At 43.4% G+C, this 25003-nt stretch overlaps 1 protein-coding gene across 50 annotated transcripts in view; it reads right to left on the bottom strand.

The window, feature by feature from the left end:
• Window positions 1-369: 369 nt before the first annotated feature.
• Window positions 370-25003, bottom strand: part of KANK1 (KN motif and ankyrin repeat domains 1) — a 230269-nt gene continuing 205635 nt past the window's right edge. For 16 of the 50 annotated variants that reach the window (XM_078368000.1, XM_054255605.2, XM_078368007.1 and 13 more), the window contains 9 exons: window positions 16132-16329; window positions 15050-15158; window positions 13712-13954; window positions 11400-11487; window positions 7760-7979; window positions 4908-5050; window positions 4083-4283; window positions 1911-2009; window positions 370-1321 (listed from right to left, as the gene is read on the bottom strand). In XM_078368000.1, the coding sequence (XP_078224126.1) occupies window positions 1259-1321; window positions 1911-2009; window positions 4083-4283; window positions 4908-5050; window positions 7760-7979; window positions 11400-11487; window positions 13712-13954; window positions 15050-15158; window positions 16132-16329 (1364 nt within the window). In that variant the 3' untranslated portion in view covers window positions 370-1258. Of the gene's footprint in view, window positions 1322-1910; window positions 2010-4082; window positions 4284-4907; window positions 5051-5773; window positions 6762-7759; window positions 7980-11399; window positions 11488-13711; window positions 13955-15049; window positions 15159-16131; window positions 16330-25003 lie in introns of all 50 variants that reach the window. The other 34 variants (XM_078368028.1, XM_078368030.1, XM_035304441.3 and 31 more) reach the window with 7 other exon arrangements.

Here is a 25003-nt window from a genome sequence, read left to right as displayed (position 1 = left end):
TGCCCGACTTCATCTCTCCATTCTTGTCACTACAGGTTTCACCCAGTCACCCAGCAGTTGTCCTCAGGGAAGAATGCTTTTGCACCTAAGAACCAACTAGGGCTCCCCTTGGAGATTACCTGTTGGAAGAGCAAGAGCACTTTGCCTAAGGAGTTCTCAAATTTCAGCTTCCCGATTTGCAATCCAAGTCAGGAGCCAAGCTGTGAAGTGGACAAGTGCCCTCAGAAGATGCTGTCTCCCTGTCGGAGCCTGTGACCAGTGGACTGGTGCACTTGCCCTCCCTGCTCAATCCATCAGCGTGTGCTGCCACTGCTGTAAGTCAATGGGCTCGAGCAGACAGCTGCCAGAGATCAATCAGGGACACAGAACAGAGCTTAATGAAATTTTATTTTGAAAAGATGGCAAGAGTCTAAGGCACTTCAAACATTTAAATACATAAAGGACCAAAGTAAATGTGACACGGTATAAAGGAATCCATAAATACAAGAGAACTACACTGTTTATCTAGAGGCAAATACAGAGCCAATTCCTCTAATACAATCCAACATTTATCAGAGTTGTGCAATTATTAATACAATATGATAATGTTACATGTAGTTCTTCATGTCTTTAGTATGGAATATAAAAGTTGAAAATACTGTGTCAATTTCATATAGATATCCTTTTTTATAAAAAGTCATATATTACATCTACCTAGATAAAACCAAATGAAAATACTGTGTTTTTTAAGTTTTATACTTTTTGAGAGTTTTGTCTAGCCTAGGCCCAAGTTACAGATGATCAAAGTCATCTCAACTTCCTTATTTTAAAATATAAAAGACAAAAGAAAAAACTATGCTGGAATGAGATTTTGGAAGAGCTTTCTAATGGTTCCACATTTAGTAAATATTAGTGGAAAAATTTTATAACGTAGCAATGAGAACCTGACAGTTCTTTGTGGGAGTGGCGAAAACAGAAGGGGCCCCTGCTGATCAGGTCAGAATTTCCTATGACTGTACATAACGGAGCAGATACTCAACAGCAACAGAGACTGGGTTAAAGTGTGCCCTACACAGAGAGAAGATGGCCCGAAAGGTGGCACATGTGCCCAGGCCGGCAGTCTCTGCACTGTGAAAGCTTCAGCCTTTAGCCCTGGGCTTTATGCTTCTGTTTGCTGGCGAGCTCAGGCACAGTACACATACATTCAGTACCTGTCACCCCAACAGGAACAATTAGCAGCTTAATGGTGCCATGTAAACGAAGAGCTATTTGCATACAATCAGTCAAATGAACCTCGGTGGGTGGGGCCAGGAGACGTCTTCCTTCCAAGTCTAGGGGTGCCCTAGAGACCAGGAAAGGAAAAAAACTAGGGGTTAATAAGTGACCTCAGGCAGATGTGTGCCCTGTGATATTGGATCTTGGCCCCCCTACAGCCAACAAGCAGCTGTGAGCCAGAGCCAGGAGAGCTCTGGCTGAGAACAGGGGACAGGTGTCCACAGCAGCAGGCACAGCTCCAAGGCTAGCTGGGCTCAGCAGTGCTATGTCCAGCTGTCCTGGGAAGTCACCTTCCCACTCAGTGAACTGTGGACTACAGGCTGCCTGCCATCTGCTTTAGGAACGATGCCAGAACCGTGGTGCAATATCCCCATGGGCTCAGGGGGTGCATCTGGATAATTCTGTACAGAATTAAAACCTCTATGGACAGCTGTGAGAGCATCTGTCTTGCAAGGACAAGCAGGACCCAGCCTCTACTTAAACATTAGTTCTCCTGCCCTTTGTGGTGGGGCAGAAAGAAAGGGCGAACTGTTAAGCTCCAGACTAGAGCTTCCATTTTCTGAATCAACATAAAATCTGTCAATTCCTGGAGGAAGGGGGTCCACCAGTCTGGTAGATTTCAGCCTGTTTACAAATGCCAAATGCACAACACTGACCGGAGACTGGGCTTTTGCAAAGTTGACGTGGGCATACAGAAGAACTGCAATGTCCTTGTGTCCTGCTTCCAGGGCGATCGAGAGCGCAGTGCTGCCGTCCTTAAGATAAGATGGAAAGAACAAGCCATGTTGGATTTTTCAAGCCTCCAGACAGCCGGAGAAGGTAAGAGAACAAAACCACCTCCAGTAATCGCTAAAGTTCCCCAAATATCCCTACTCCTTTGGTCCTCTGGGAAACTTTTTCAGGACCTCTAAGGCCTGAAAATGAAGGCCTGAGGATGTGAAGATGAATGAGGCAAGCCTCCACCCTCCAGCGGTCCCACTCGAGAGGATTATTTTATTCAACCATTCTGCTCACCAGGAGAGGGAAGCAGAAGATGAGGATAGAAACATTTTTTTTTCTTATAATTATGAATGACCAGGCAAGCACCAGTAGTGTGTTTGGAGACTATAATTTGCCAAAGATCTCTTAGCTTTCCTCTTAGAGAGAACACTATTATCTTAAAGCCCTAACCAGCTCCGTTTAAGGCTACAATTAACATCTGTAAGCATGCATACATTGCATAGATGTATCTTAGGGAAATAAGAGGAGAACCACTACATCTGAGAAAGAAATGTTTCATTTAACTGCTTGAATTTCAGGGATTCAGATGGATATAAAGGAGTATCAAGGTAAACAACAGCGTAATTTGTTTTCTGTCTAGTCTTTTTTTTTTTTGTGACAGGGTTTCTGTCCCCTAGGCTGCAGTGTAGTAGCAGGATTAGAGATCACTGTAGCCTTGACCTCCAGGGCGCAAGTGATCCTCCTACCTCAACCTCGAAGGTAGCTAGACTATAGGATTGCACCACCACACCTGGATAATTTTTTTTTTTTTTTTTTTAAGATGGGAGTCTCACTATGTTGCCCAGGCTGCTCTCAAACTCCTGGGCTCAAGTGATCCTCCTGCCTCAGCCTCCCAAAGGGCTGGGATTACAGGAGTGAGCCACCGTACCCAGCCTATCTAGTCTTGAAATAAGGATTTCCCTCTGGTCAGCAACAGCAGGACCCATTTTTCCTTTGGTTTAATCTTATGATCCTTCCCTCCCATGCTGTGAATTTTGAAAGAGAATAGAAGTAAAAGCAAACAAAACCCATCACACAGTTAATATAAACTCTTCCGGAAGAAAGAAGTCAGAAGCTCTCCCTCCCATAGAGGGGAAGAAGGGAATCTGGTACAGCTGCAGCTCCCGTGTGCTCCTGTGGAGGTGGCTGAGTGAGAAGCTAGTCAGTCCCTCAAGCCAGTGAAAACCTCTGCTGGTTTGGTCTCCCTGCTGGCTTGGGCCCGGAGGGATCTGACATACAAAGGATATTTTCCCTAACTTTTTGATGTTTTGAGCTGAAGGAAGCTCTGATCCAAACCTGTGATCCATAAACTTTCAAAACCAGAACCAAGGCCTTTAAACCATCTGACCAGTTCCCACACCATCCACCACTCCTCTGCTGTGGCCTGGAGACACCCAGAAGTACCCTCTTCACTGGTTTCCTGGTCAAGGAGTTATCTGGAAATGTGGACAGCCTGGGAACTGGGAGAGGAGAGCAGAGTGATGTTGATGGGACAGACGGAGCAGACACGGGAAAATGTGCTTAAAGAAGCCCAGATACTCCGCATGGCCTGGTTTAAGTGGTGCCACAAGCTACTCACTTTGATGGGCCAGAGTGGATCACCTGCCTTCACTTTGGGTGGGAAAGGCTGGCTGTAGTAGGAACTGGTTTTAGTCACCTTGTAACCCCAGCCTCTAATGACTAATAATCCAGATTTCCAAGTGGACTGGGGCCCTGGCTCGCTCTTAGTGGACCCGTCGGAAGTCACCTACACTGAATTTGATTCTGCAGTGCAAATCCATCGCTTCCCCTTTAACAGAGTGGCTCTTGGACATGCCCATTAAATCACTTTGTCATTTTATGAATTTGGGGGTGGGGCCTATTTATTTTGCTTTGGGCACTAGTTTGAGAGTTAGTTTGTACACAGTAAGTTTAGCCAAGCCTGGCTGTGAAGGGAGGGCACCTGGATGGTGACACAAATCCATGAGAATAGAGGAGAATTTGCTCACTGGTGGCCAAACAGCACTCCCAGACCTCCCGCCCAGAGTCCCCCAGACCCCTGGCTTGGAGGCCCAATGGAGACAGCTTACATTGTCCTCCAGGTGACCGTTGCAGCCGGGCTGGGCCAGCAGCAGCTTGACAATCTCCACGTGCCCGTGCTCGCTGGCACACATGAGGGCCGTGGAGCCCTCATCATCCTGGATGTTGACATCAGCCCCGCAGGCCAGTAGGCCTTTCACCATGTCTATCCGCCCGTGACTGACCGCCAGCATGAGGGCCGTCTGTCCCGCCTACGAGAAGAGATGACAGGGACTTCAGAAATACAAACTGAGTTGGCAGCGGTGGCCCCTCATGGGGCTGTGCTAGGGAAAGAACTGGCTTGGAACTTCTTGGGGTGGGTGGTGGTGAGCAGGGAGAAACCAGCTTCCCATGAGCTAAGGAAGGGCATAAAGGAAGGAGCCAATTTCACTTGAGCATCAAGGATCTGTCTCAGTATAGCGAGGGGCTGGAAGTTCAGAGGTGTTTAAAAGTGAAGCTGTGAACACACCTGGATCTGGGACACTGCCTGCTATAAAGACACTGCAACATGGAGAAAGGAAGCAACACTCACCAGGTATATGATGGGGACGCCCCATCATTTATGTTTAGGGAGACTAACAGCATTTCCATGCAAATGAAAGAAAAAAAGGCAAAGGAGGGAAAAGTTTCCAGTATGACATTTAAGCCCATATTTCATGGTGTGTTTGGTCAGCAAGTAGTACGTGGACTCAGGGCAGGCCTGCAAACAAATGCACCATGGCAGGAGCGTGGCATCTATGCCTGCTCTGCCATCCCTTCAGTGGCTCTAACTGCAGTCCTGTCTGCTGCCTGTGGGTCAGGGTGCCTTCCTGAGCACAGGAACCGAGTGTGCTAACCTGACTGGCTTTGGCATTCACATCCCCGCAGCCAAAGAGTTCCTCCACAACCCGCATGTCTTTTTCTGCTTCCACAGCGGCAAGGGCTGCCAGCATGATGGGGGTATAGCCTGCCTTGTTCTGGTGATCCACGTTACACACATCTGCAAAAAAGAAAAAAAGTCTCTTAGGAAGCAGTCCCTTCTAACAGCAGTGGTTTATAGAGCCACTGAAGGGACGGTGTTTACAGGAGTGCAGCGAAATAGCACCAGGTGGCTGGAGACCAAGAGTGACTTGGAAATGTGAGAGCGGTTTTCATACCAAACCAAAAACTTTTTTTTTCTATTCAGGAGACCTGAAGCAACGGTAACCTACAGCGTTTTTTTGAGACAGAGTTTTGTTCTGTTGCTCTGGCTGGAGTGCAGCATCACAATCTCAGCTCAATGCAACCTCCGCCTCCCGGGTTCAAGTGATTCTCCTGTCTCAGCCTCCTGAGTAGCTGGGACTATAGGCGCCTACCACTATGCCTGGCCTACAGCATGTCTTGTTGGCAACTGGTGGCTGAAATGCAATGGCTTAGAAGTCTGGGCGGTTGTTCTAATGGCTGCTCTTGAGAGTAAACAATCACGTGGGATCTAGGCACTCAGCTGTGTTTAGGAAACCACTGCTCTGAAGTGAAGCAGGCAGTGAGCTACTCATGAAAGAAGGGTTTGCAAAGGCTTATGTATGGAACACTGGACAGGGTGGCATCTACTTATCCAAACCCTACTCATTCTGAGACCCTGAATTTACTACTCTGGCCTGTCCAGGGTCCTGAGAAGCAGAATTCCAATCATACAACATCTAGCTCTAGAATTTATGGTCTGAGAGCAAATGCAGTTAAGTACCTTTAACAGATTTAATGAACCAGACTTTTTCTATTCCTGTAATTCTTAAGGAGTCTTCAGTGATTAGCCTTCAGGCATTTAAAAGTTCCTTCAGCCCTTTCTCTGAAATGACCGGAATGGTGAGTGTTAGAAAGCACCTTTTATGTGGGACCAAATATGAAGTTAAAATGTTTAGAATGTTTCTATCATTAAGGGGAAGATAAGGTACCATGAACATTTTCCTTCAGATCCCAAACAACTCCATACTAAGGACATAATGGTGTTTTTAAAAGTACATGTTTTTATGCAGAAAATAAAGGCCCTGTGGTGGAGAAGCGGATGAGTTCGCGTGTGCTTCAAAGCTCCTGAGCATATGGGACTTTGCTCTGCATAGATGTGGAAGCATCCTAGAACTATACCTTATAGAACCAGAATCTCAGCCTAGAAGGGTAAGCAGTAAAAATTAATAAAGAAAAGTGATTAAACAGCTGGGCACAGTGGCTCACTCCTATTATCACAGCCCTTTGGGAGACTGAGGTGGGCAGATCACCTGAGGTCAGGAGTTCGAAACCAGGCTGACCAACATGGAGAAACCTCAGTCTCTACTAAAAAAAAAAATATTAGCCAGGTGTGGTGGTACATGCCTGTAATCTCAGCTACTCAGGAAGCTGAGGCAGGAGAATTGCTTGAACCTGGAAGGTGGAGGTTGTGGTGGGCTGAGATTACGCCATTGCACTCCCGCCCAGGCAACAATAGCAAAACTCGGTCTCAAAAAAAAAGAAAAGTGATAACCAAAACCATCCAATAATGGAATTAAAATGATTTGTCAAGATATTTTATCTACTTCTAAGGGTATCCTAAGTTGTTCCTGTCAGCAGTGACACTGAAATCTTGTTTTGGCTTCCCTGGATGTTATCCACTTCTGTTTAAACAGTCACTCTGGCTGACAGTATCACCAGCTCTGTTTGTAGTCTGGAAGGCCTGAATAGGAGCAGCTTGAAATTTCTTCCTGTAAGATAGAAACATTGATACACAAACATGGCTCCAAAAATAGGGAACAAACAAACTTATAAGAGAAAAGAATGATAAATCTGCTTGGATTTTTTTCTCTGCATCAACCCCAAGTTCCCAAAACAGGGCAGAAGAGATTGGAGAATGGATGAAGAGATGATTTTGGAAAACTGGACAGTTTCATTGCATATTCTTAGTCATATTCATAGTCAGGTGTTTCCATTATATTCTCATTAATGAGACTGAGGTACTGCGAATTCTCTGTCACACCCTAGAAATAAAAGTAAAAGAACGATTTGGGGACCATGTGTGGCACTGGGCTGCTCCATATGAACAAGAATTTGAAAGCTCACAATTTCTCGAGGGGATCATCTGTGTCTGTGTCACCCCCTCACTTCATGTCTAAGATGTCCACTGGCTCTATTCTGGGATGGCAAGTTTTTACTCTCATAATTATGGTTGAGATATAAGAATCATATGTTCTTTGCTCTATGCTGCTTCCCCAATAACAGTGCTTCTTTTGGTGAGAATGGTGATCATTTGACCATAATATGTTACGGTGGCTTTGCTTAGCCCCCATCTTGACTAACCACACACTTCTACAAGGACAGCAGTCATGGAGTATGGACAAAGTGAGTAGGCCGCAAGCAGCACTCTGCCTCCTGAGCGCAAACCAGTCAAGCCTGCGTGATTAAGCTCAGGAGGCAACGTGAGTCATGCTTCTTACCAGGGATACACCTCTCACTTGAATGCAGCAAGGATATCCTCAAAACCTCCTATCAAAACAGATGTGGAGTCTGTGTCACCCAGTTTTGTTTAAATTTCAAGCCTCTTATGAGTGACTCAAGAATATTCTTGCTATATCATGTGGAAAAGCAATAAAAAGAATTTTAGCATGGTCAGAGAAATCAGGAGCGGCTCAACCAGGTTCTCTGACATAAGTTACAACCCAAGTGCTGCTAGAGAAGAGACGGGGTGGAGGGGCAGCCAACATACCGGCGTCCAACAGCAGCTTCACTATCTCAAAGTTGGAGTGGGACACGCTGTAATGGAGGGCTGTGTTGCCGTTGCCGTCTGCCAAGTTGATGACATAGCGGAGCACATCTGGGGAGATGGCCTCAAAAGCAGCGATGTAGTCCCCCACCATGGCTGGAATGGCTGACTTCTGACTGGACACGCGGAACCATTCATGCTGGAGGGTGTTCAGACAGAACCTCTGCCAAAACACCGAGTGGCCATTAGTTCTTCTATTTATAGACCGTTTGAGACCTAGTTAAAGAGTGCAAGTAACCTGTCCTTTTATAGTCAAAGTATATGCAGTTAGAATCTGCTCTCAAAAACAAGACCCACAGCCCTAAGAGAAGCTTTAAACACCAAACTGGGACATCCCTGATTTTAAACCAAGCATAGATGCTAATGTCTGTAAAGGAGGCCAGCTAGCACCATGTGGAAGCAGAGGCTCTGGAGCCAGATCACCGAGGTTCAAAAGCCGGCTCTGCTACCTAAAAGCTTTATGACCCTAGGGAAGTTATTCTGCCTCAGTTTCCTCATCTGAAAACTGGGGATAATACGGTTCTTTCAGTTTCTGGTGATGAGAATGAAACACTTAGGCTTGGCTCAATTTACTATCAAACTATTAGTATTATAAAATCATACCGGCCTTGCAAACAATGTTCATAAAAATCAGGAAGAAATTAACAGGCCTACACTGAATTATGCTACTTGCTTCCTACCCAGACCAACCTCAGCACAGCACTAGGTTGGGAGATGGTAAGTGTATAGCTAACCCAATTCCCACCTCAATCCCAAACTGTTCAACCATGGAAGGGAAACTAAAATGAAATTAGTTCCGGACGGGCTTCCTTTTTCTCATCAGGAAGTCAGCTCTACTCTGACTTCCTGAGGCTGTGGACACATGAACATGGCACTTGCTTTGTGGATGATCAAGTCAAACCTGGGTATGTGAGGCTCAGTGGAGACTGAGCATAGTCAGTGCTGGTGATGAGGATGACTACAATGCCTTTTCAATGGGCCATCTTTCCTCTTAATATTCATTTCTGCTTTGCTTACTCTTTAAACATTTAAAAGTAAAGAAAGCCAGCCTATTTGACATGTTCAAAAGCACCAGAAGCCAGTAAGTCCTCTTTCTGTAGAAAAGGTAGAGCTGGGATTATAGACCTCCCATCTCTTTATCCTACTACAGATTCTTTAGTTTTAACCATTTCAAATCACATTTTGGGACACTTGAAAAGGGTCCTTTTTTCCCCTGTATTTTATACATTCAGATTCCTCTTTCTTTGAAGTTGTCACACAGAAAGAAGGAAAATTATGTCTTCTGGTTGTCCTAACTCTATTACTGCTAAATAACTGGTACCCTGACATGATTATCTAGTCCTGGCACTGTGTTTACTCACTTGTCCATTACTTTAAACCACACAATACTTTAAATACGTTCACACAAAATAAACATTCAATTAACAAAAAAATAGGGCTGGGTGTGGTGGCTCCTGCCCGTAATCCCAGCACTTTGGGAGGCCGAGGAGGGTGGATCAAGAGGTCAAGAGTTCGAGACCTGCCTGACCAACACGGTGAAACCCCATCTCTACTAAAGATAAAAAAAATTAGCTGGGTGTGGTGGTACACGCCTGTAATATCAGCTACTTGGAGGGTTGAAGCAGGAGAATCACTTGAACCCGGGAGGCAGAGGTTGCAGTGAGCCAAGATTGCGCCACTACACTCCAGCCTGGGTGACAAAGCAAGACTGTCTCCAAACGGGGAAAAAAAAAATACCCATCAGAGTGTGTGCATGACACCATGATCAGCAATTTGGAGGATGCAGGAATACAAAATCCTTACGAAAGACTACGTAACCTAGAATCTGGAGACTGGGGAAAGAAAGAGTATGCCATGGCTATGAAATCTGAGGTTGTAAAGCACCAGTTTTAAGTTCAGGTTAAACCTGATGGGAAATATTGACCCTTTAGTGAAAGTTCATGGTTTTACCACTTGTGACCAAGATACAGCCTGACATTTTTATGAATACAAATCCATGAATTTCAACATGTAGTTCTATGTTTCCCCTTGACTAGGAATTTTTTGAGAGAGGGTATCCCACTGTCTCCCAGGCTGGAGTGCAGTGGCATGATCATGGCTCACTGCAGCCTCCCAAGTAGCTAAGACAACAGGTCCATGCCTGGCTAATTTTTGTATTTTCTGTAGAGACAGCGTTTTGCCATGTTGCCCAGGCTGGTCTCAAACTGAACCTCCTGGGTTCAAGTGATCCACCTGCCTTGGCTTCCCAAAGTGCTGGGATTACAGGTGTGAGCCACTGTGCCTGGCCTTGACCAGGAATTTTATTTAGTACAGCTGGCCCTCTGTAGCCACAGGTTGCAGAGCTATAGATTCAACCACCTGCAGAGTGAAAATATTTGAAAAATGAAAAATATAAAAAATAACAGTATAACTTATTTATATAGCATTTACATTGTATTTTTTTTTTTTTTAAGACAGTCTTGCTCTGTCACCCAGGCTGGAGTGCAATGGTGCAGTGTTGACTCACTGCAACCACTGCCTCCTGGGTTCAAGCAATTCTCCAGCCTCAGCCTCCCAAGTAGCTGGGATTACAGGTGTGCACCACTATGCCCGGCTAATTTTTTGTATTTTTAGTAGAGACAGGGATTCACCATGTTGGCTAGGCTAGTCTCGAACTTCTGACCTCAACTGATCTGCTTGCCCTAGCCTCCCAAAGCGTTGGGATTATGGGCATGAGCCACTGTACCCGCCCCCTGTATTAGGTATTAAAATATACAGCAGGATTTAAAGTATATGCATAGGATATATGCATATACTACACAATTTTACATAAGGGACTTGAGCCTCTGTGCACTCTGGTATCCTTAGGGGATCCTGTATTATCTCAGTGCACTAAAGACAGAGCTATTGACCAGTGGGTTAGTCTTGCCTATGAAAGAACGTGCACATAAAAACTTCAACACATAAGAATGTGTCATACGTGGCCATGGCGTCAGATTAGCCATTGGCATAGAAATACCTATGGGTCCTCTGTTGTACCATTCATGATCACTAAGGCAACTACAAACTCTTTGCTGTTTGCCCTGAATCTCTTAGATTGTGAGGAGATGACAAGTGCAGTTGTTTTTATGTTTAAAAATAGTGGCCACCTGCATTTCACATCAGAGCATAACATACAGTTTTGTAACTGAAAGGAATGCTGACCTTGGCCCAGATAGATAGGTTTCTTTTAAAAACTTAGCCTAATTTAAAAAAATTCTTGGATGCTGCTCCCTGGACCTTAACATTCTACAAATAGAAATGAAATATGTAGAAAGATGACGACTGACTGCAATTAGCCCTCTGCAAGTGTATGCCTCACAGATGCCTCTACCCCAAGAAAAGTACAGGGTGGGTGAGGGATGTCCAAAGTTGGGCCTCAAGGAAACACTGGCAGTGTGATCCAGGGAGCAAGACTGCATGATGTTTACCCAGCCTATTCATGCTGGAAACAGTTCAGGAGAAGAGCATGGAAGCTACAACTCAGGGGCAGCCTACAGCTGGCCATGACCCTGAGCCCAGTCATGCACTTTGTATGGGGATGGTGTCTGCAGGTCAGACTCACCATATCTTTGCTGGTCAGAGCTTTGGGGTCATTTATATTATTTTTCAGTAAGTTGCATGCAGACAACATCTTTTCACTTAATTCATATCTGAAAGGGAAAAAAAGAGAACTTATAATTGGTTACAAGAGGAAAGTCATTTTTATTTCAGCCTATATATACATATATTTTTTGAGACGGGGTCTTGCTCTGTTGCCCAGGCTGGAGTGCTGTGTCCTGATCTCGGCTCACTGCAACCTCTGCCTCCCAGATTTAAGCAATCGTACTGCCTCAGCCTCCCCAGTAGCTGGGACTACATGTGTGCACCACCTGATCCAACTAATTTTTATATTTTTAGTAGAGATGGGGTTTCACTATGTTGGCCAGGCTGGTCTTAAACTCCTGACCTCGGGTGATCCACCTGCCTCAACCTCCCAGAGTGCTGGGATTAGAGGTGTGGGCCATTGTGCCCAGCCTCAGTCCTATGTTTTTTCAAAAGGCAAGTGGCCCCAGGCCTAGGCAGGTGGTTATGGCACAAGGTACTCGGGTGGAGGCAACACAGGCATCCTCAGGTGTCAAAGAATCACGTATACTGTGCAGAGCTGACACATCCAGCCAGATACTGAGGCCCTGTTTGGGAGGGTGACTTTCAGCTTGACCAGTTTGGCCTTTATGACATTCTGGAATAACATTTGGAGATTCTGCTGGTTTTTTTTTTTTTTTTTTGAGACAGCATCTCACTCCGTGGCCCAGGCTGGAGTGAGTGCAGTGGTGCAATCATGGCTCACTGCAATTTTGCTGTCCCAGGCACAAGCAATCTCCCTACCTCAGCCTCCCAAGTAGGTGGGATTACGGGTCTGTGCCACCACACCTGGCTAATTTTGTTTTGTATTATTTGTAGAGACAGGGTTTCACCATGTTGCCCAGGCTGGTCTTAAACTCTTGGGCTCAAGTGATCTGCCTGCCTGCCTGAGCCTCCCAAAGTATTGGGATTATGGGTGTGAACCACTGTGCCCAGCCTGTTCTAAAAATATTTTTACTCTTCAGGGGGTTGAAGAAGGTCCAAATTATGTTTTTTTGAGGCAGGGTCTTGCTTCATCATCCAGGCTAGAGTGCACTGGCACGATCATGGCTCACTGCAGCCTCAACCTCATGGTTCAAGTGATCTTCCCAACATATGATCTTGAGTAGCTGGTGTGTGCCACCACGCCCAGGTAATTTTTTGATTTTTTGTAAGGATGAGGTCTCACTATGTTGGCCAGGCTAGTCTCAAACTCCTTTGCTCAAGCGATCCTCCTGCCTAGACTTTACACAAATTACCATATATCCATTATGCTGACCAGTAAACCACACATCTGAACCCATACTTGGTGAGTCAAGAAGTGTTTAACTCATATGAAAAATTAAGCATAAAAATCAGATGACTACTATCACACTAGTCTTTAAAGTAAAATTTTAAAAAAATGACATATGGCATATAAATTTCATCTCAAAGCTGTTAAAAAAAAAAACCCAGCTGTCTGCAACACTTGGAAATATAAGCTAAAAACACTTACCTTGTGTTAATGCAGTTAAACTTTCATTTGCAAAATTAAATAGAGGTAAGTTTTCTGAAATGTTCTAATTATATTTCACATAGTGAAAAACCATACTGAAGTTTCCATCCTTTCTGTTCTCTATTTTATGAGCATCAAATCCTTATCTGCTAATAATCTTGAAAACTTATATTTGCAGGCACATGTGTCAGCCAACCAGTATCTGATATTTCAGCTACTCTTTATGAAATACCCAAATCCATTCTTGTGTTCCTGATCACTCAATGTGTAATAAAATACAGACACATAAGTAATATACATCATCTTTATAGTAAATGTGATCTTTGGCTGACGCCAAACAACTGTTCCTCAATCACACAATGATTCTGTCGTAATGATACATCTGTATCAAGATAAATGGCTAAAGATAAAATCTGAAATCTTAAAGTATGCTGGCCACCAAAAAAATTAAAATATGTCTTTAAATGTAAGGTAAGGTGTTCAAACAATGGAAGTTTTAATGAATTGTGGTTCCATATGTTAAATTATATAGCAGAGTTAAGGTTTCAGAAAATAAGGGTGATTAGGTATCAAGCCATTCTCTTTCTCTACCATAAGAGATCTAAGAGTTGCCATACTCTGCACTTGTATACATTAGTATCTCAAGATGTGCATATCTCTGAGGAACAGATAAAAGAAACAAATACATGTAATTGCAAAAGCTCTGAACTGGCCAACTCTTGTTGTCAAAGTACATTAAATGTGGGAGGGGCAAGGGAGGAAAGGGGAATGTACCACACCTCTCTCTGATTTCCACCTTCTCAGGTTCACATTCTTGAACCTGCATTTCATCTTCCACCCTGGCAGACTTGAAACCTTCAATATTAACTGCATGGTGCCCTTGTGCCATTCCCCGAGTGTCTTCATCCTCCTCCTCTTCCTCCTCTTCTTCAAGAGGATACTCAATGACATCACACTCGTCATCTGACTCGGAAGAAGAGCTTTCATCTGAGCTGGAATCATCACTTGAAGTTGTTTCATACCTAGGTGGCAATTGGGATTTCAGGAGATGCAAGGTGTGCCCACAAAGACCCAGTGATAGAAATTTCTATGAAGGGATTTGCTAACTGGCTCCAGAAATTTCACTAGTGGTTTTAGATCCTGCACTTAGAAGTTCAAAGTAAGGTCTATTTAAATGTCTGGTGGTTTTGAATGAATTCTAACTTAAAAAGGGACAACCTGATTGCCAACTGGCATCATATGACACTTATTAAAGAAAAATAATGGCATCTCTGGCTTAGTATAAATCAAGAGAAAATGTACTTTATGTAAAAGAGAACTGTAATTGTTAATTTTTTATTCCCCCCATTTCTTCCTATTAATTTTCCCAGTATCAAGGTGAATAGATTACATAAGTAATCAATAGCTTTTCTGGTGCATGCTCTCCAAAATCTCCTGGCCATATCAGTGAATAAAATTTAAGATTTGGAAAACAGGCACTGTAATGTTAAACCTTGATGGTATGGTTTGCCATAAACATTATCTTAACTAACTTTGTACTATTTCCTTCTTGTGGGGGACCATGCATCAATCAATTCATTGCTTTGATTCAATTGTAGGAGCCAAAGAGGCCCAACTATTTACATGGGCCAATGGAAAGAAGGAACAAACAATAAACATTCTATTCAGAAAGCAAATTGGTGATGTGATTATCAATTGTGAAAAGCCCTACAATTTTGCTTGTAAACATGGAGAGCTAAGCAAAAGAACCCATTCTGAAGGAGTAGATGACTATCGTTGGCCCAGAGAGTGATGCGCTCAGTCTTTCTGCTCAATTTTGAGTTCTTATATAGTTGTCCAACACAGTGCAGGAACCCTGCTGCCTGCTGTGTTCCTTGAAGACTATTTCTTTCAGATCAGAGGTGAGGAGATGTAAACTGTTCAGCTTCATCAGGTATCTTTAAGAGAGTGACAAATTCTTAGAGACAGCAAGAGGAGGAGAGAAAAGCCCAGGAGGGAATCTTCCATCACCGTGCTGTGGTCGCTTCCCCGACTAGGCACCTTGAAATGTGACTTAGATAGGCAGGAGTCAAAGGAGACCGACAATGTTAGCCTCTAGAACAAGCATCTTTCCTTACCCTCCATTAATGCCAACAAACTGAAGATTCTTTTTTGTGCCATTTGAGTCTTTGTTACCATCTTTCTTCTTCATGATGGACTTCAATGTACTTTCATTGTTTGTACATGCTGTGGAAAGAAAAGTCAATCAAGGTGATCAGAATGAAAGCTCATACCCATACAGTTAAATGAATAAGTAATCATTTTTCCTGTGTAACTTTTTCCCTTATGCATGTAAATGTAGATCTTGGCATATATATGTAAGAAGTTTGCACAGAATTCAATGGGAAAGTGTGTGCATGCAAAGAAAGTAATTCCAAGTTCTATTAACAATATTCTTCACATGGGAAAAAAAAAATCAACTAGTACTTCTAGACATAACAAAGCCAGTGAAAAATGACATTTGTATCTGGCTTATTGCTTATAAAGTGATGTCATGTCTCTTTTGAGCCTCAAAGACCATTTAGGCACTAAATAGGGATTATTATTTTTCTTCAGCTAAGATAACGTGGAAAAATTTATGCCTGCCAGAATGTGAATAAAATGCGGCTTAAAATATTTCAAAATTTATAATATCAGGTAAGCCAGAATGTGAATAAAATGCTGTTTAAAATATTTAACAATCTGTAATATTAGGTAAGCTTTCTTTGGTAATTTTTTTGAGGCAGGGTCTCTTTCTGTTGCCCAGGCTGGAGTGCAGTGGAGTAATCTCAGCTCACTGCAACTTCCACCTCCCAGGTTCAAGTGATTCTTCCACTTCAGCCTCAAGAGTAGCTGGGACTATGGGTGCGCACCACCATGCATAGCTGATTTTTGTATTTTTAGTAGAGATGGGGTTTTACCATGTTGTCCAGGCTGGTCTTGAACTCCTGGCCTCAAGTGATCTGCCTGCCTTGGCCACCCAGAGTGCTGGGATTACAGGTGTGAGCCACCATGCCTTGCCTCTTTGGTAACCTTAATATAATATTCTGGGCCTACCTTCCAAACAACAGTATTACCTTTCTTCCAGGTCAATTTAAAAGGTACATTGACTTTAAACTGGAATGCTGGCAATGTTGGTCCTAGAATCCTGATGCCAATGACTGTGAGTGAGAAAAGTTACCGTAGAGGCCAGCGGCGATCTGGTCATCTGTCAGGTTCACTGGAGACAGCGTACCTTCCTGAGTGGGGAAGGCATCCAGGCTGCTGATTGGCTTTCCTTCTGAGGTCCCCACTTCTTGTTCAGGCTGGGATGTCTGGGAGCTTAAGGGACTTCCTAACTGAAGTCCTCCACACTTACACGTATATCCCAAATTATTGCCTATCAGGAAAAAGAAAGGTACAGAGTGTGTTAGGACTGAAAAAGCAGGCTTAAGGAAAAAAAAAAAACAACTCTTGCAATTCGTAATTTAAAGTGGGACTATTATCCTAGCCACCAAAATTCAAAAACCCCCTTTGACTCTTCACCTTTCCTGATTTCATTAGCGTGGGCAGGCTGCCGAGCCTCGCCATCCTAACTCCGTAGCACCTCTTTTCTGTTTTGGCTGCTACCACCGTAGCCTTGGTTTCTAGCCATGAAAGTAGCATCCTTACTGCCCCTTGGCCATCACTGTTTCCCCTCTGGCACAATGCTACAGAGTATTACTCCAGCCAGCTCCAATGGCATCGTTCTTCTAGCTAAAACAAAATGTGACAATGCCTAAAAAGTACCCACTGCTCAGGAAATGTAGTCCACACTGCATAGCCAGAGATTCTAAACCATCCATAATTTGGCACTGGCTGACCTCTCCAACTTCATTTCCCACTCCTCCTGTCATCCTTACCGGGACAGGGACTGCATCCCATTAAGTGCCAGCACTTGCTGGATAGAGATGCGGGTCTCTTATTTCCTGGCAGCATGCCTCAGCTTATGCCCTTCTACCTGGAATATGTTTCTTCCCCATCTTCATACAGCTGCACCCTCCCCTCACTGCCTCTTCAGAGTCTTCCCTGATCTCCTTCACTAGCAACAACGTTCCTGAACTCTCACAGCCCATCTTTTCCTGGGATCTGTGATACGAGGTACAAGATAATTTATATGATGGTTTTAGACCCCCTTCTAGACAGTAAATAGTTTGAGGGCATCAAACAGTTCTGATCAACTTTGTTTCTCTTACCAAATCTACTAGAGTGTTTTTGTATATATCAGCAAATATATGTATAGTTCACTGAAGCAGAAAATCTGGATTCAATATTTTGTAATTTTCATATACAGATATGTCAATGAAATATGTCATATACATATGTCATATACAGATATGTCAAACTCTGTAAAAAAGAGGTTTACTCTGAGCCAAGTATGAGTGACCAAGGCCAAAAGCACAATCATGGGAGGTCCTGAGAACATGTGCACAAAGTGGCCAGGTTACAGCTTAATTTTATATATTTTAGGGAACTAGAAGTTACAGGCAGACACCAATCAATACATGTAAGGTGTACAGTGGTTTAGTCTAGAAAGGTGGAAGAACTCAAAGTGAGAGTGGGGCTTCCAGGTCTTATGTGGATTCAAACATATTCTGATTGGCAGTTGGTTGAAAAAGTTAACTGTCTAAAGGCCTAGAATCAACAGAAAGGAGTATCTGGGTTAAGATAAGGGGTTGTGAAGACCAAGGCTCTTATACAGATGAAGCAGGAGTTGACATAGATTAAGTCTACATAGATGGCAAATGTCTCTTATCAGACCTAAATAGGTACCAGACTCTTAATCTCTCCTGGATCAGGAAAAGACCTGGACAGGTAAGGAGATTCTCTACAGAATGTGGATATTCCCCACAAGAGACCACCTTGCAGGGCCATTTCAAAATACATCAATGAGGCCGGGAGTGGTGGTTCACGCCTGTAATCCCAGCACTTTGGGAGGCCGAGGCAGGCAGATCACCTGAGGTCAGGAGTTCAAGACCAGCCTGGTCAACATGGTGAAACACTGTCTCTACTAAAAATACAAAAATTAGCCAGGTATGGTGGTGGGTGACTGTAAACTCAGCTACTCGGGAGGCTGAGGCAGGAGAATCGCTTGAACCTGGGAGGTAGAGGTGGAGGTTGCAGTGCCAAGATTGCACCAGCCTGGGCAAAAGAGTGACAGAGTAAGACTCTGTATCAAAAAAACAAAACAAACAAAGAATACATCGAAGAAATACATTTTAGGGTAAAATACTTCAATTTCTTTTAGGGCCTGCTATCTGTCACATGATGCTATACTAGAGTCAGTCTGGAATTTATCTTATTGCTATAGAGAGTCTCTTTTGTCACTCCTAAGATTTCTGTTTTAATGTTAATGCTGGTCAGTGGTACCTGAATTCCACAGGTAGGGTATAATGAGGCATGTTTGACACTTCCTTCCCATCATGGCCTGAACTAGTTTTTCAGGTTTACTGTGGAATCCCCGGGCCAAGAGGAGGGATCTACTCAGTCAGTTAGCAGGCTAAGAATTTTATTTTTGGTTTACAGATATATCATAGAATTTTCAATGTGGGTGATACAGAAAAATGTTTGTAATATATGGCTAACTGAAAAAAGCAGATAATTCTATGTATTATGTGATCCTATTAAAATACATTACTACACACATACACACACATGTATACAAAAAATTATCTGAAAGATTATGTGCTAATTGTAACAGCTATGACAGTTTTAATTTTTCCCTGGATTAGGTTGGGTGCAGTGGCTTATGCCTGTAATCCCAGCACTTTGGGAGCTGAGGTAGGTGGATTATTTCAGATCACGAGTTTGAGACTGGTCTCGCTAACATGGTGAAACTCCATCTCTATAAAAATACAAAAATTAGCTGGGTATGGTGATGTGTGCCTGTAATCCTAGCTGCTTGGGAGGCTGAGGAAGAAGAATCGCTTGAATCTGGGAGGCAGAGGCTGTAGTAAGCTCAGATCGTGTCACTGCACTCGACTGGGTAACAGAGCGAGACTCTGTCTCAAAAAATAAAAAAGAATCCCTAGATTTGCCATTTTTTCTATAGTGAATATGGGTTAACTGTGTTCAAAATCACTTTTAAAAATGAAAAATTATTTGCCTTAATAATTGCCTAAAAATTTTATCCTAAGGATGTACAAAAAGATACAGAAGGCTATTGTTTTCATTTTTAAAACAGTAAAAAGAGGGTCAGGTATGGTGGCTCACACCTGTAATCCCAGCACTTTGGGTGGCGGAGGCTGGTGGATCACCTCAGTCAGGAGTTCAAGACCAGCCTGGCTAACATGGTGAAACCTCATTTCTACTAAAAATACAAAAAATTAGCTGGACATGGTGGCACATGCCTGTAATCCCAATTACTTGGGAGGCTGAGGCAGGAGAATCGCCTGAACCTGGGAGGCAGAGGTTGCAGTGAGCCTAAATCGTGCCATTGCACTCCAGCCTGGGCAAGAGCAAAACTTGGTCTCAATAAAAAACCAAAAAACAAACAAAACAAAACAAAAACAGTAAAAGAGGAGGACAGTGCCTATAAAAAACTAGCATATAAGCCCTAGTATATATATACAAAGGAATTCTATACAGCCATTACAAATGTAGATGCAAGAGGATATTTATTAACATACAAAGATGTGCATTAAAAATAGGGCACACGAGCCAGGCGTGGTGGCTCATGCCTACAATCCCAGCACTTTGGGAGGCTGAGGCAGGTGCATCACCTGAGGTCAGATGTCGAGACCAGCCTGGCCAATGTGGTGAAACCCTGTCTCTACTAAAAATACAAAAATTAGCTGGGCTTGATGGTGGGCACTTCTAATCCCAGCTACTAGGGAGACTGAGGCAAGAGAATTGCTTGAACACAGGAGTTGGAGTTTGCAGGGAGCCGATATCGCACCATTGCACTCCAGCCTGGGCAACAAGAGCAAAACTCCATCTCTAAAAGAAAAAAAAGTTATACAATAGTGTGGAGAAAATAAACCTACTTTGGTAAATGATTTTCTTTCAATTTTTATTTACTGAGACAGAGTCTTGAGTTGTTGCCCAGGCTGGAGTGCAGTGGCGCAATCTCAGCTCACTGCAACCTCTGCCTTCTTGGTTCAAGAGATTCTTATGCCACCATATGCCTTGCTAATTTTTGTATTTTTAGAGACGGGGTTTCACCCTGTTGGCCAGGCTGGTCTTCAACTTGTGACCTGAGGTGATCCACCTGCCTTGACCTTCCAAAGTGTTGGGATTATAGGCATGAGCCACTGCACCTGGCCTTATTTTTAATTTTTGTCTCAGTTCAAGTTTTTTTGAGATGGAGTCTCACTCTGTTGCCAGGCTACAGTGCAGTGGCACGATCTTGGCTCACTGCCTTCCGGGTTCAAGCAATTCTCCTGCCTCAGCCTCCCAAGTAGCTGGGGCTACAAACACATGCCACCATACCTGGCTAATTTTTATATTTTTAGTAGAGACTTAAGTTTCATCATGTTGGCCAGGTTGGACTTGAACTCCTGACCTCAGGTGATCCACCTGCCTCGAACTCCCAAATTGCTGGGTTATAGGCATCAGACAGCATGTGCGGCCTCTCAGTTCAAGTTTAACAGAAACTAGAAAAGATCAGTGGGCTGATGCCCTTTAACGATGCCCTCAGCTTCCTGGGTAGCTGGAGCTACAGGTGCATGCAACAACGCTTGGCTAATTTTTGTATTTTTAGTAGAGACGGGGTTTTACCATGTTGGCCAACCTGGCATCAAACTCCTGACTTCAAGTGGGTATCATCTAAATTTTAAATCTCATTCTTCCAGCTAAGGATTCTGAAGGCCAGCTAGGTTCAGTGACTTACCCCAGGCCACAGAGCTGCCCATACAAATAATCAGCCTGTGCCACAACACAGCTCAGGCCATTCCCACGAAGGAACAATGGCTGGCCTCTCCACACCCTGTATAAAAGGCCTGCCTTATAACACACCAGAATTCATCTGAATCTGAAGTCTTATGTTTTACTCATGAGGAAAAAAAATACAAGAGGTTTTGTTCTCATTGCTGCCTTCTCGCACTGGAAAATAATTATACTTACATATATGTATTAGAAAAATCATGGAAGGATATGCAGGAAACCGATTCAACATTGCTTTGCTAGCTAGGCGCGGTAGCTCACGCCTGTAATCCCAACACTTTGGGAGGCTGAGTCGGGCGGATCAGGAGGTCAAGAGATCGAGACCATCCTGGCCAACATGGTGAAATCCCGTCTCTACTGAATAAATACAAAAATTAGCTGGGTGTGGTGGTGTGCGCCTATAGTCCCAGCTACTCAGGAGGTTGAAGGAGAAGAATTGCTTGAACCGGGGAGGTGGAGGCTGCAGTGAGCTGAGATCGTGCCACTGCACTCCAGCCTGGTGCCTGGTGACAGAGCGAGACTCTGTCTCAAAAAAGAAAGAAAAAAAATTAAAACAAAAACAAAACAAACAAAAAACACTGCTTTGCTAAGGCAAGAGAATTGCAGGCTACTATATATTTTTTTCTTTTTGTCTCTAATATTTCCTCAATTATACTTTAAACATAAATTACTAACAAAAATTAAACATTGAAATCTACTCAGAATGTCAGGTGATCACAACTTTATCCCTTTTAAAGTAAAGCTCTGAAATCTCTTAGATTCTTAGAAGAAAAGCAGTTTAACTGTTGACTGTATTTTGAGTCAATTTGAAGAAAAAGACCTAATAACAAGCCCTAAAACTGCTTTAAGTTCTATTCTTCGTAAGAATCACCTGCAATGTTGGCTAAAACGCAGATTCCCAGGCACATGCTGCCAGAAGTTCTTTCTGTAGTTCTGGGATGTGGGTCCAGTGATGGACATTCCCCACTTTAAACCACTTTGAAAACTGGTTTAAAACAATGACACTATAATACAAGAGAGTGGGCAAAAAATTTAAAGTGAGGCATTAGAGATCGTCTAAAAAACTTTTTCTTTTTTGAGATGGAGTCTTGCTCTGTCGTCCAGGCTGGAGTGAGTCCTATCAGCTCACTGCAACCTCTGCCTCCCGGGTTCAAGTGATTCTCCTGCCTCAGCCCCCCGAGTAGCTGGAGCTACAGGTGCATGCAACAACGCTTGGCTAATTTTTGTATTTTTAGTGGAGACGGGGTTTTACCGTGTTGTCCAGCCTGGCATCAAACTCCTGACTTCAAGTGAGTATCACCTAAATTTCAAATCTCATTCTTCCAGCTGAGGATTCTGAAGGCCTGCTAGGTTCAGTGACTTGCCTCAGGCCACAGAGCTGAACTAGAACTCACATTCCTAATTCTGTGAACAGTCCCTTGTCCACTAATCAACAGCACAATGCTTTCTCCTCTAGCTGTGGGGAATGGGAGCTACCTGGGTGATTCCTTTACAAATCCAACTTCCTCCTGAACATACACAATACTGAATTCTGAGGTCCAAACAATCTTTAACACCCTGTGACCTTATGTGTCTCCTAGACTGCACATATGAAATGCCTAATGTACCTCTGACTTACTTTAAGTAAAGTCAGTAAAGCAGAGCATTTATCTTCATTCTTCCTTCTCCAAATCCACTCATAATTACTTAGAAAATATCGCAGTCACCTTCAAAAAGCCTCACTGGTTAATCGCTGAGTGCCAGAACACTTCTTTTTTTTTTTTTTTTTTGAGGGAGTCTCACTCTGTTGCCCAGGCTGGAGTGCAGTGGTGTGATCTCAGCTCACTGCAACCTCTGCCTCCTGGGTTCAAGCAATTCTCCTGCCTCAGCCTCCTGAGTAGCTGGGATTACACATGCCCGCCACCATGCCTGGCTATTATTTGTATTTTTAGTAGAGAAGGGGTTTCACCATGTTGGCCAGGCTGGTCACAACTCCTAACCTCAAGTGATCCGTCTGCTTCGGCCTCCCAAAGTTCTGGGATTACAGGCACGAGCCACTGCACCCGGCTGCCAGAACACTCTTTTTAGAGAAACACTTGTACAAAACATTTTCCTCTTCAAGAACCAACAATGACTTTTTAAATACAAATACATAACAGTTTTTACTATTATTGAAACCACAAACATGTACAAAAATAGGTAACAGTTTAATAAACTTCTGTGTTCCCAAAACTAGCTTCAGCAATGATTAGAAGATAGCTGGTTTCCCTGATAATTACTGCTGGCCACTCACACTGGATTATTCTGAAGCAACAGCTAGAGATTCTCAGTTTTCCTCCAAAAGAATTTCAGTATATGTTCCTAAAAGAATGAACTCTAAAAAATACAAATCATCGAGGCTGAAACTATCGAACCTTAAAAACAGGTAATTCTTTATGATTGTCACATAATCCAGCCAGTATTCAAATTTCTCCAACAGTCTCTTCTTCTATGATATGGTGTCTGTCATCCAGGCTAGAGTGTAGTGGCGTGATCTCAGCTCACTGCAACTCTGCCTCCTGGGTTCAAGCGATCCTCCCACCTCAGCCCCACCAAGTAGCTGGGACCATAGATGTATACCACCACACCTGGCTTTTTTTTTTTTTTTTTTTTTTTGAGATGGCGTCTGGCTTTGTCACCCAGTCTGGAGTGTAGTGGTATGATCTTGGCTCACTGCAACCTCCGCCCTTGTGGGTTCAAGTGATTCTTCTGCCTCAGCCTCCCAAGTAACTGGGACTACAGGCATGTGCCACCACGCCCAGCTAATTTTTATATTTTTAGTTGAGATGGGGTTTCACCATATTGGCCAGGCTGGTTTCAAACTCCTGACCTTGTGATCCACCTGCCTCAGCCTCCCAAAGAGGTGGAATTATAGGCATGAGCCACTGCACCCGGCCGTCGCTTTTTTTCTCGTATTTTTAGTAGAGATAGGGTTTTACTATGTTGCCCAGGCTGGTCTTGAACTCCTGGGCTCCAGCTATCTGCTGAACTCAGCCCCCGCAAGTGCTGGAATTACAGGCATGAGCTACTGTGCCCAACCTCCTATAGTCTCTTAAAAATTTCTTTTATAGGGTGTTTGTATTAGAATCCCAGTCATATATTTCCATTGGTTGCTATGGTTTTAAAGTCTTTTAATCCATAGGTTTTCTGTTTAAATACAGCTTAAACTTTTTAAAAAATTCAATTTATAGATAATAAAATGCACAGAATTAATTGATTACAGACAAGGTCTCACACGGTTGTGCAGGCTAGAGTGCCATAGAATACAATCATAGGTAACTGTAGCCTTGAACTCCTGGGCTCAGCCAATCCTCCCACCTTGGGCTCTGGAGAACCTAGGACCATAGGACCCAGGTGTATGCCACCATGCCCCATGAAAATGCATAGATTTTAAGTGTTAAGTCAGACGGAATTTGGTAAATGTATATGCCTGTGTAACCACCTCTTTAATAGAGATAAAGAACATTTCTAATAACCTGATAAGCCTTGCCTCCCACCCTTTCCAGATAGTGTCACCCAGAGATACCCAGTGCTATAATTTTTCTCACCACAGCCGACATTTATAAACTAGGGCTTTTTAAAGCTTCTCAAATCAAGGTCCAATTCCTTGTGCAGGCATCCAAGGGTCGATGTGGAAGCCTTCATCTTGCCTGTGGGAATTTTACCTCTTAGCTACTCTTCCACTCTGTCCATTCTGTTCAGAGTGGTCTTGTGACTTGATTACTTCCAACTGTGGGAGCAAGGAGTAATTAGATCGTCCTACAGGTCTGGAAATACACCAGCCTATCCCAGCTGAATTCTACCTATATTCTTTTCAAGGCTTGGCCCAAATTTGATCTTCTCTATTTTCTATGATACCATTCCGACCATTCCACAGAGATCTTTTTCCCATCATTATCCTGTAGCACTTACTGTCTAGATTAAAATATGCCCTGTCTCCTCAATGAGATGGTCAGCTCCTTGAGTTCCTTCATGCTACATTCTTATCTGGTGTCCGGTCCAGTGCTTAGAACAGTGCTGGATCATTGAGAGCCTTTTGTAAGTGTCCATGTAATTCAAGTGAAGTTATGAGGATTCTACTGAGGCTAACTGGTAAGGCGGGAACCTCATTAAATTTCAAATTGGCTCTCACT

The sequence above is a fragment of the Callithrix jacchus genome, chromosome 1 (genome assembly GCF_049354715.1).
Source record: "Callithrix jacchus isolate 240 chromosome 1, calJac240_pri, whole genome shotgun sequence".
NCBI classification, from domain to species: domain Eukaryota; kingdom Metazoa; phylum Chordata; class Mammalia; order Primates; family Cebidae; genus Callithrix; species Callithrix jacchus.
Note: the sequence above shows the minus strand (reverse complement) of the source record. Positions and strands in the feature narration are given on the sequence as shown.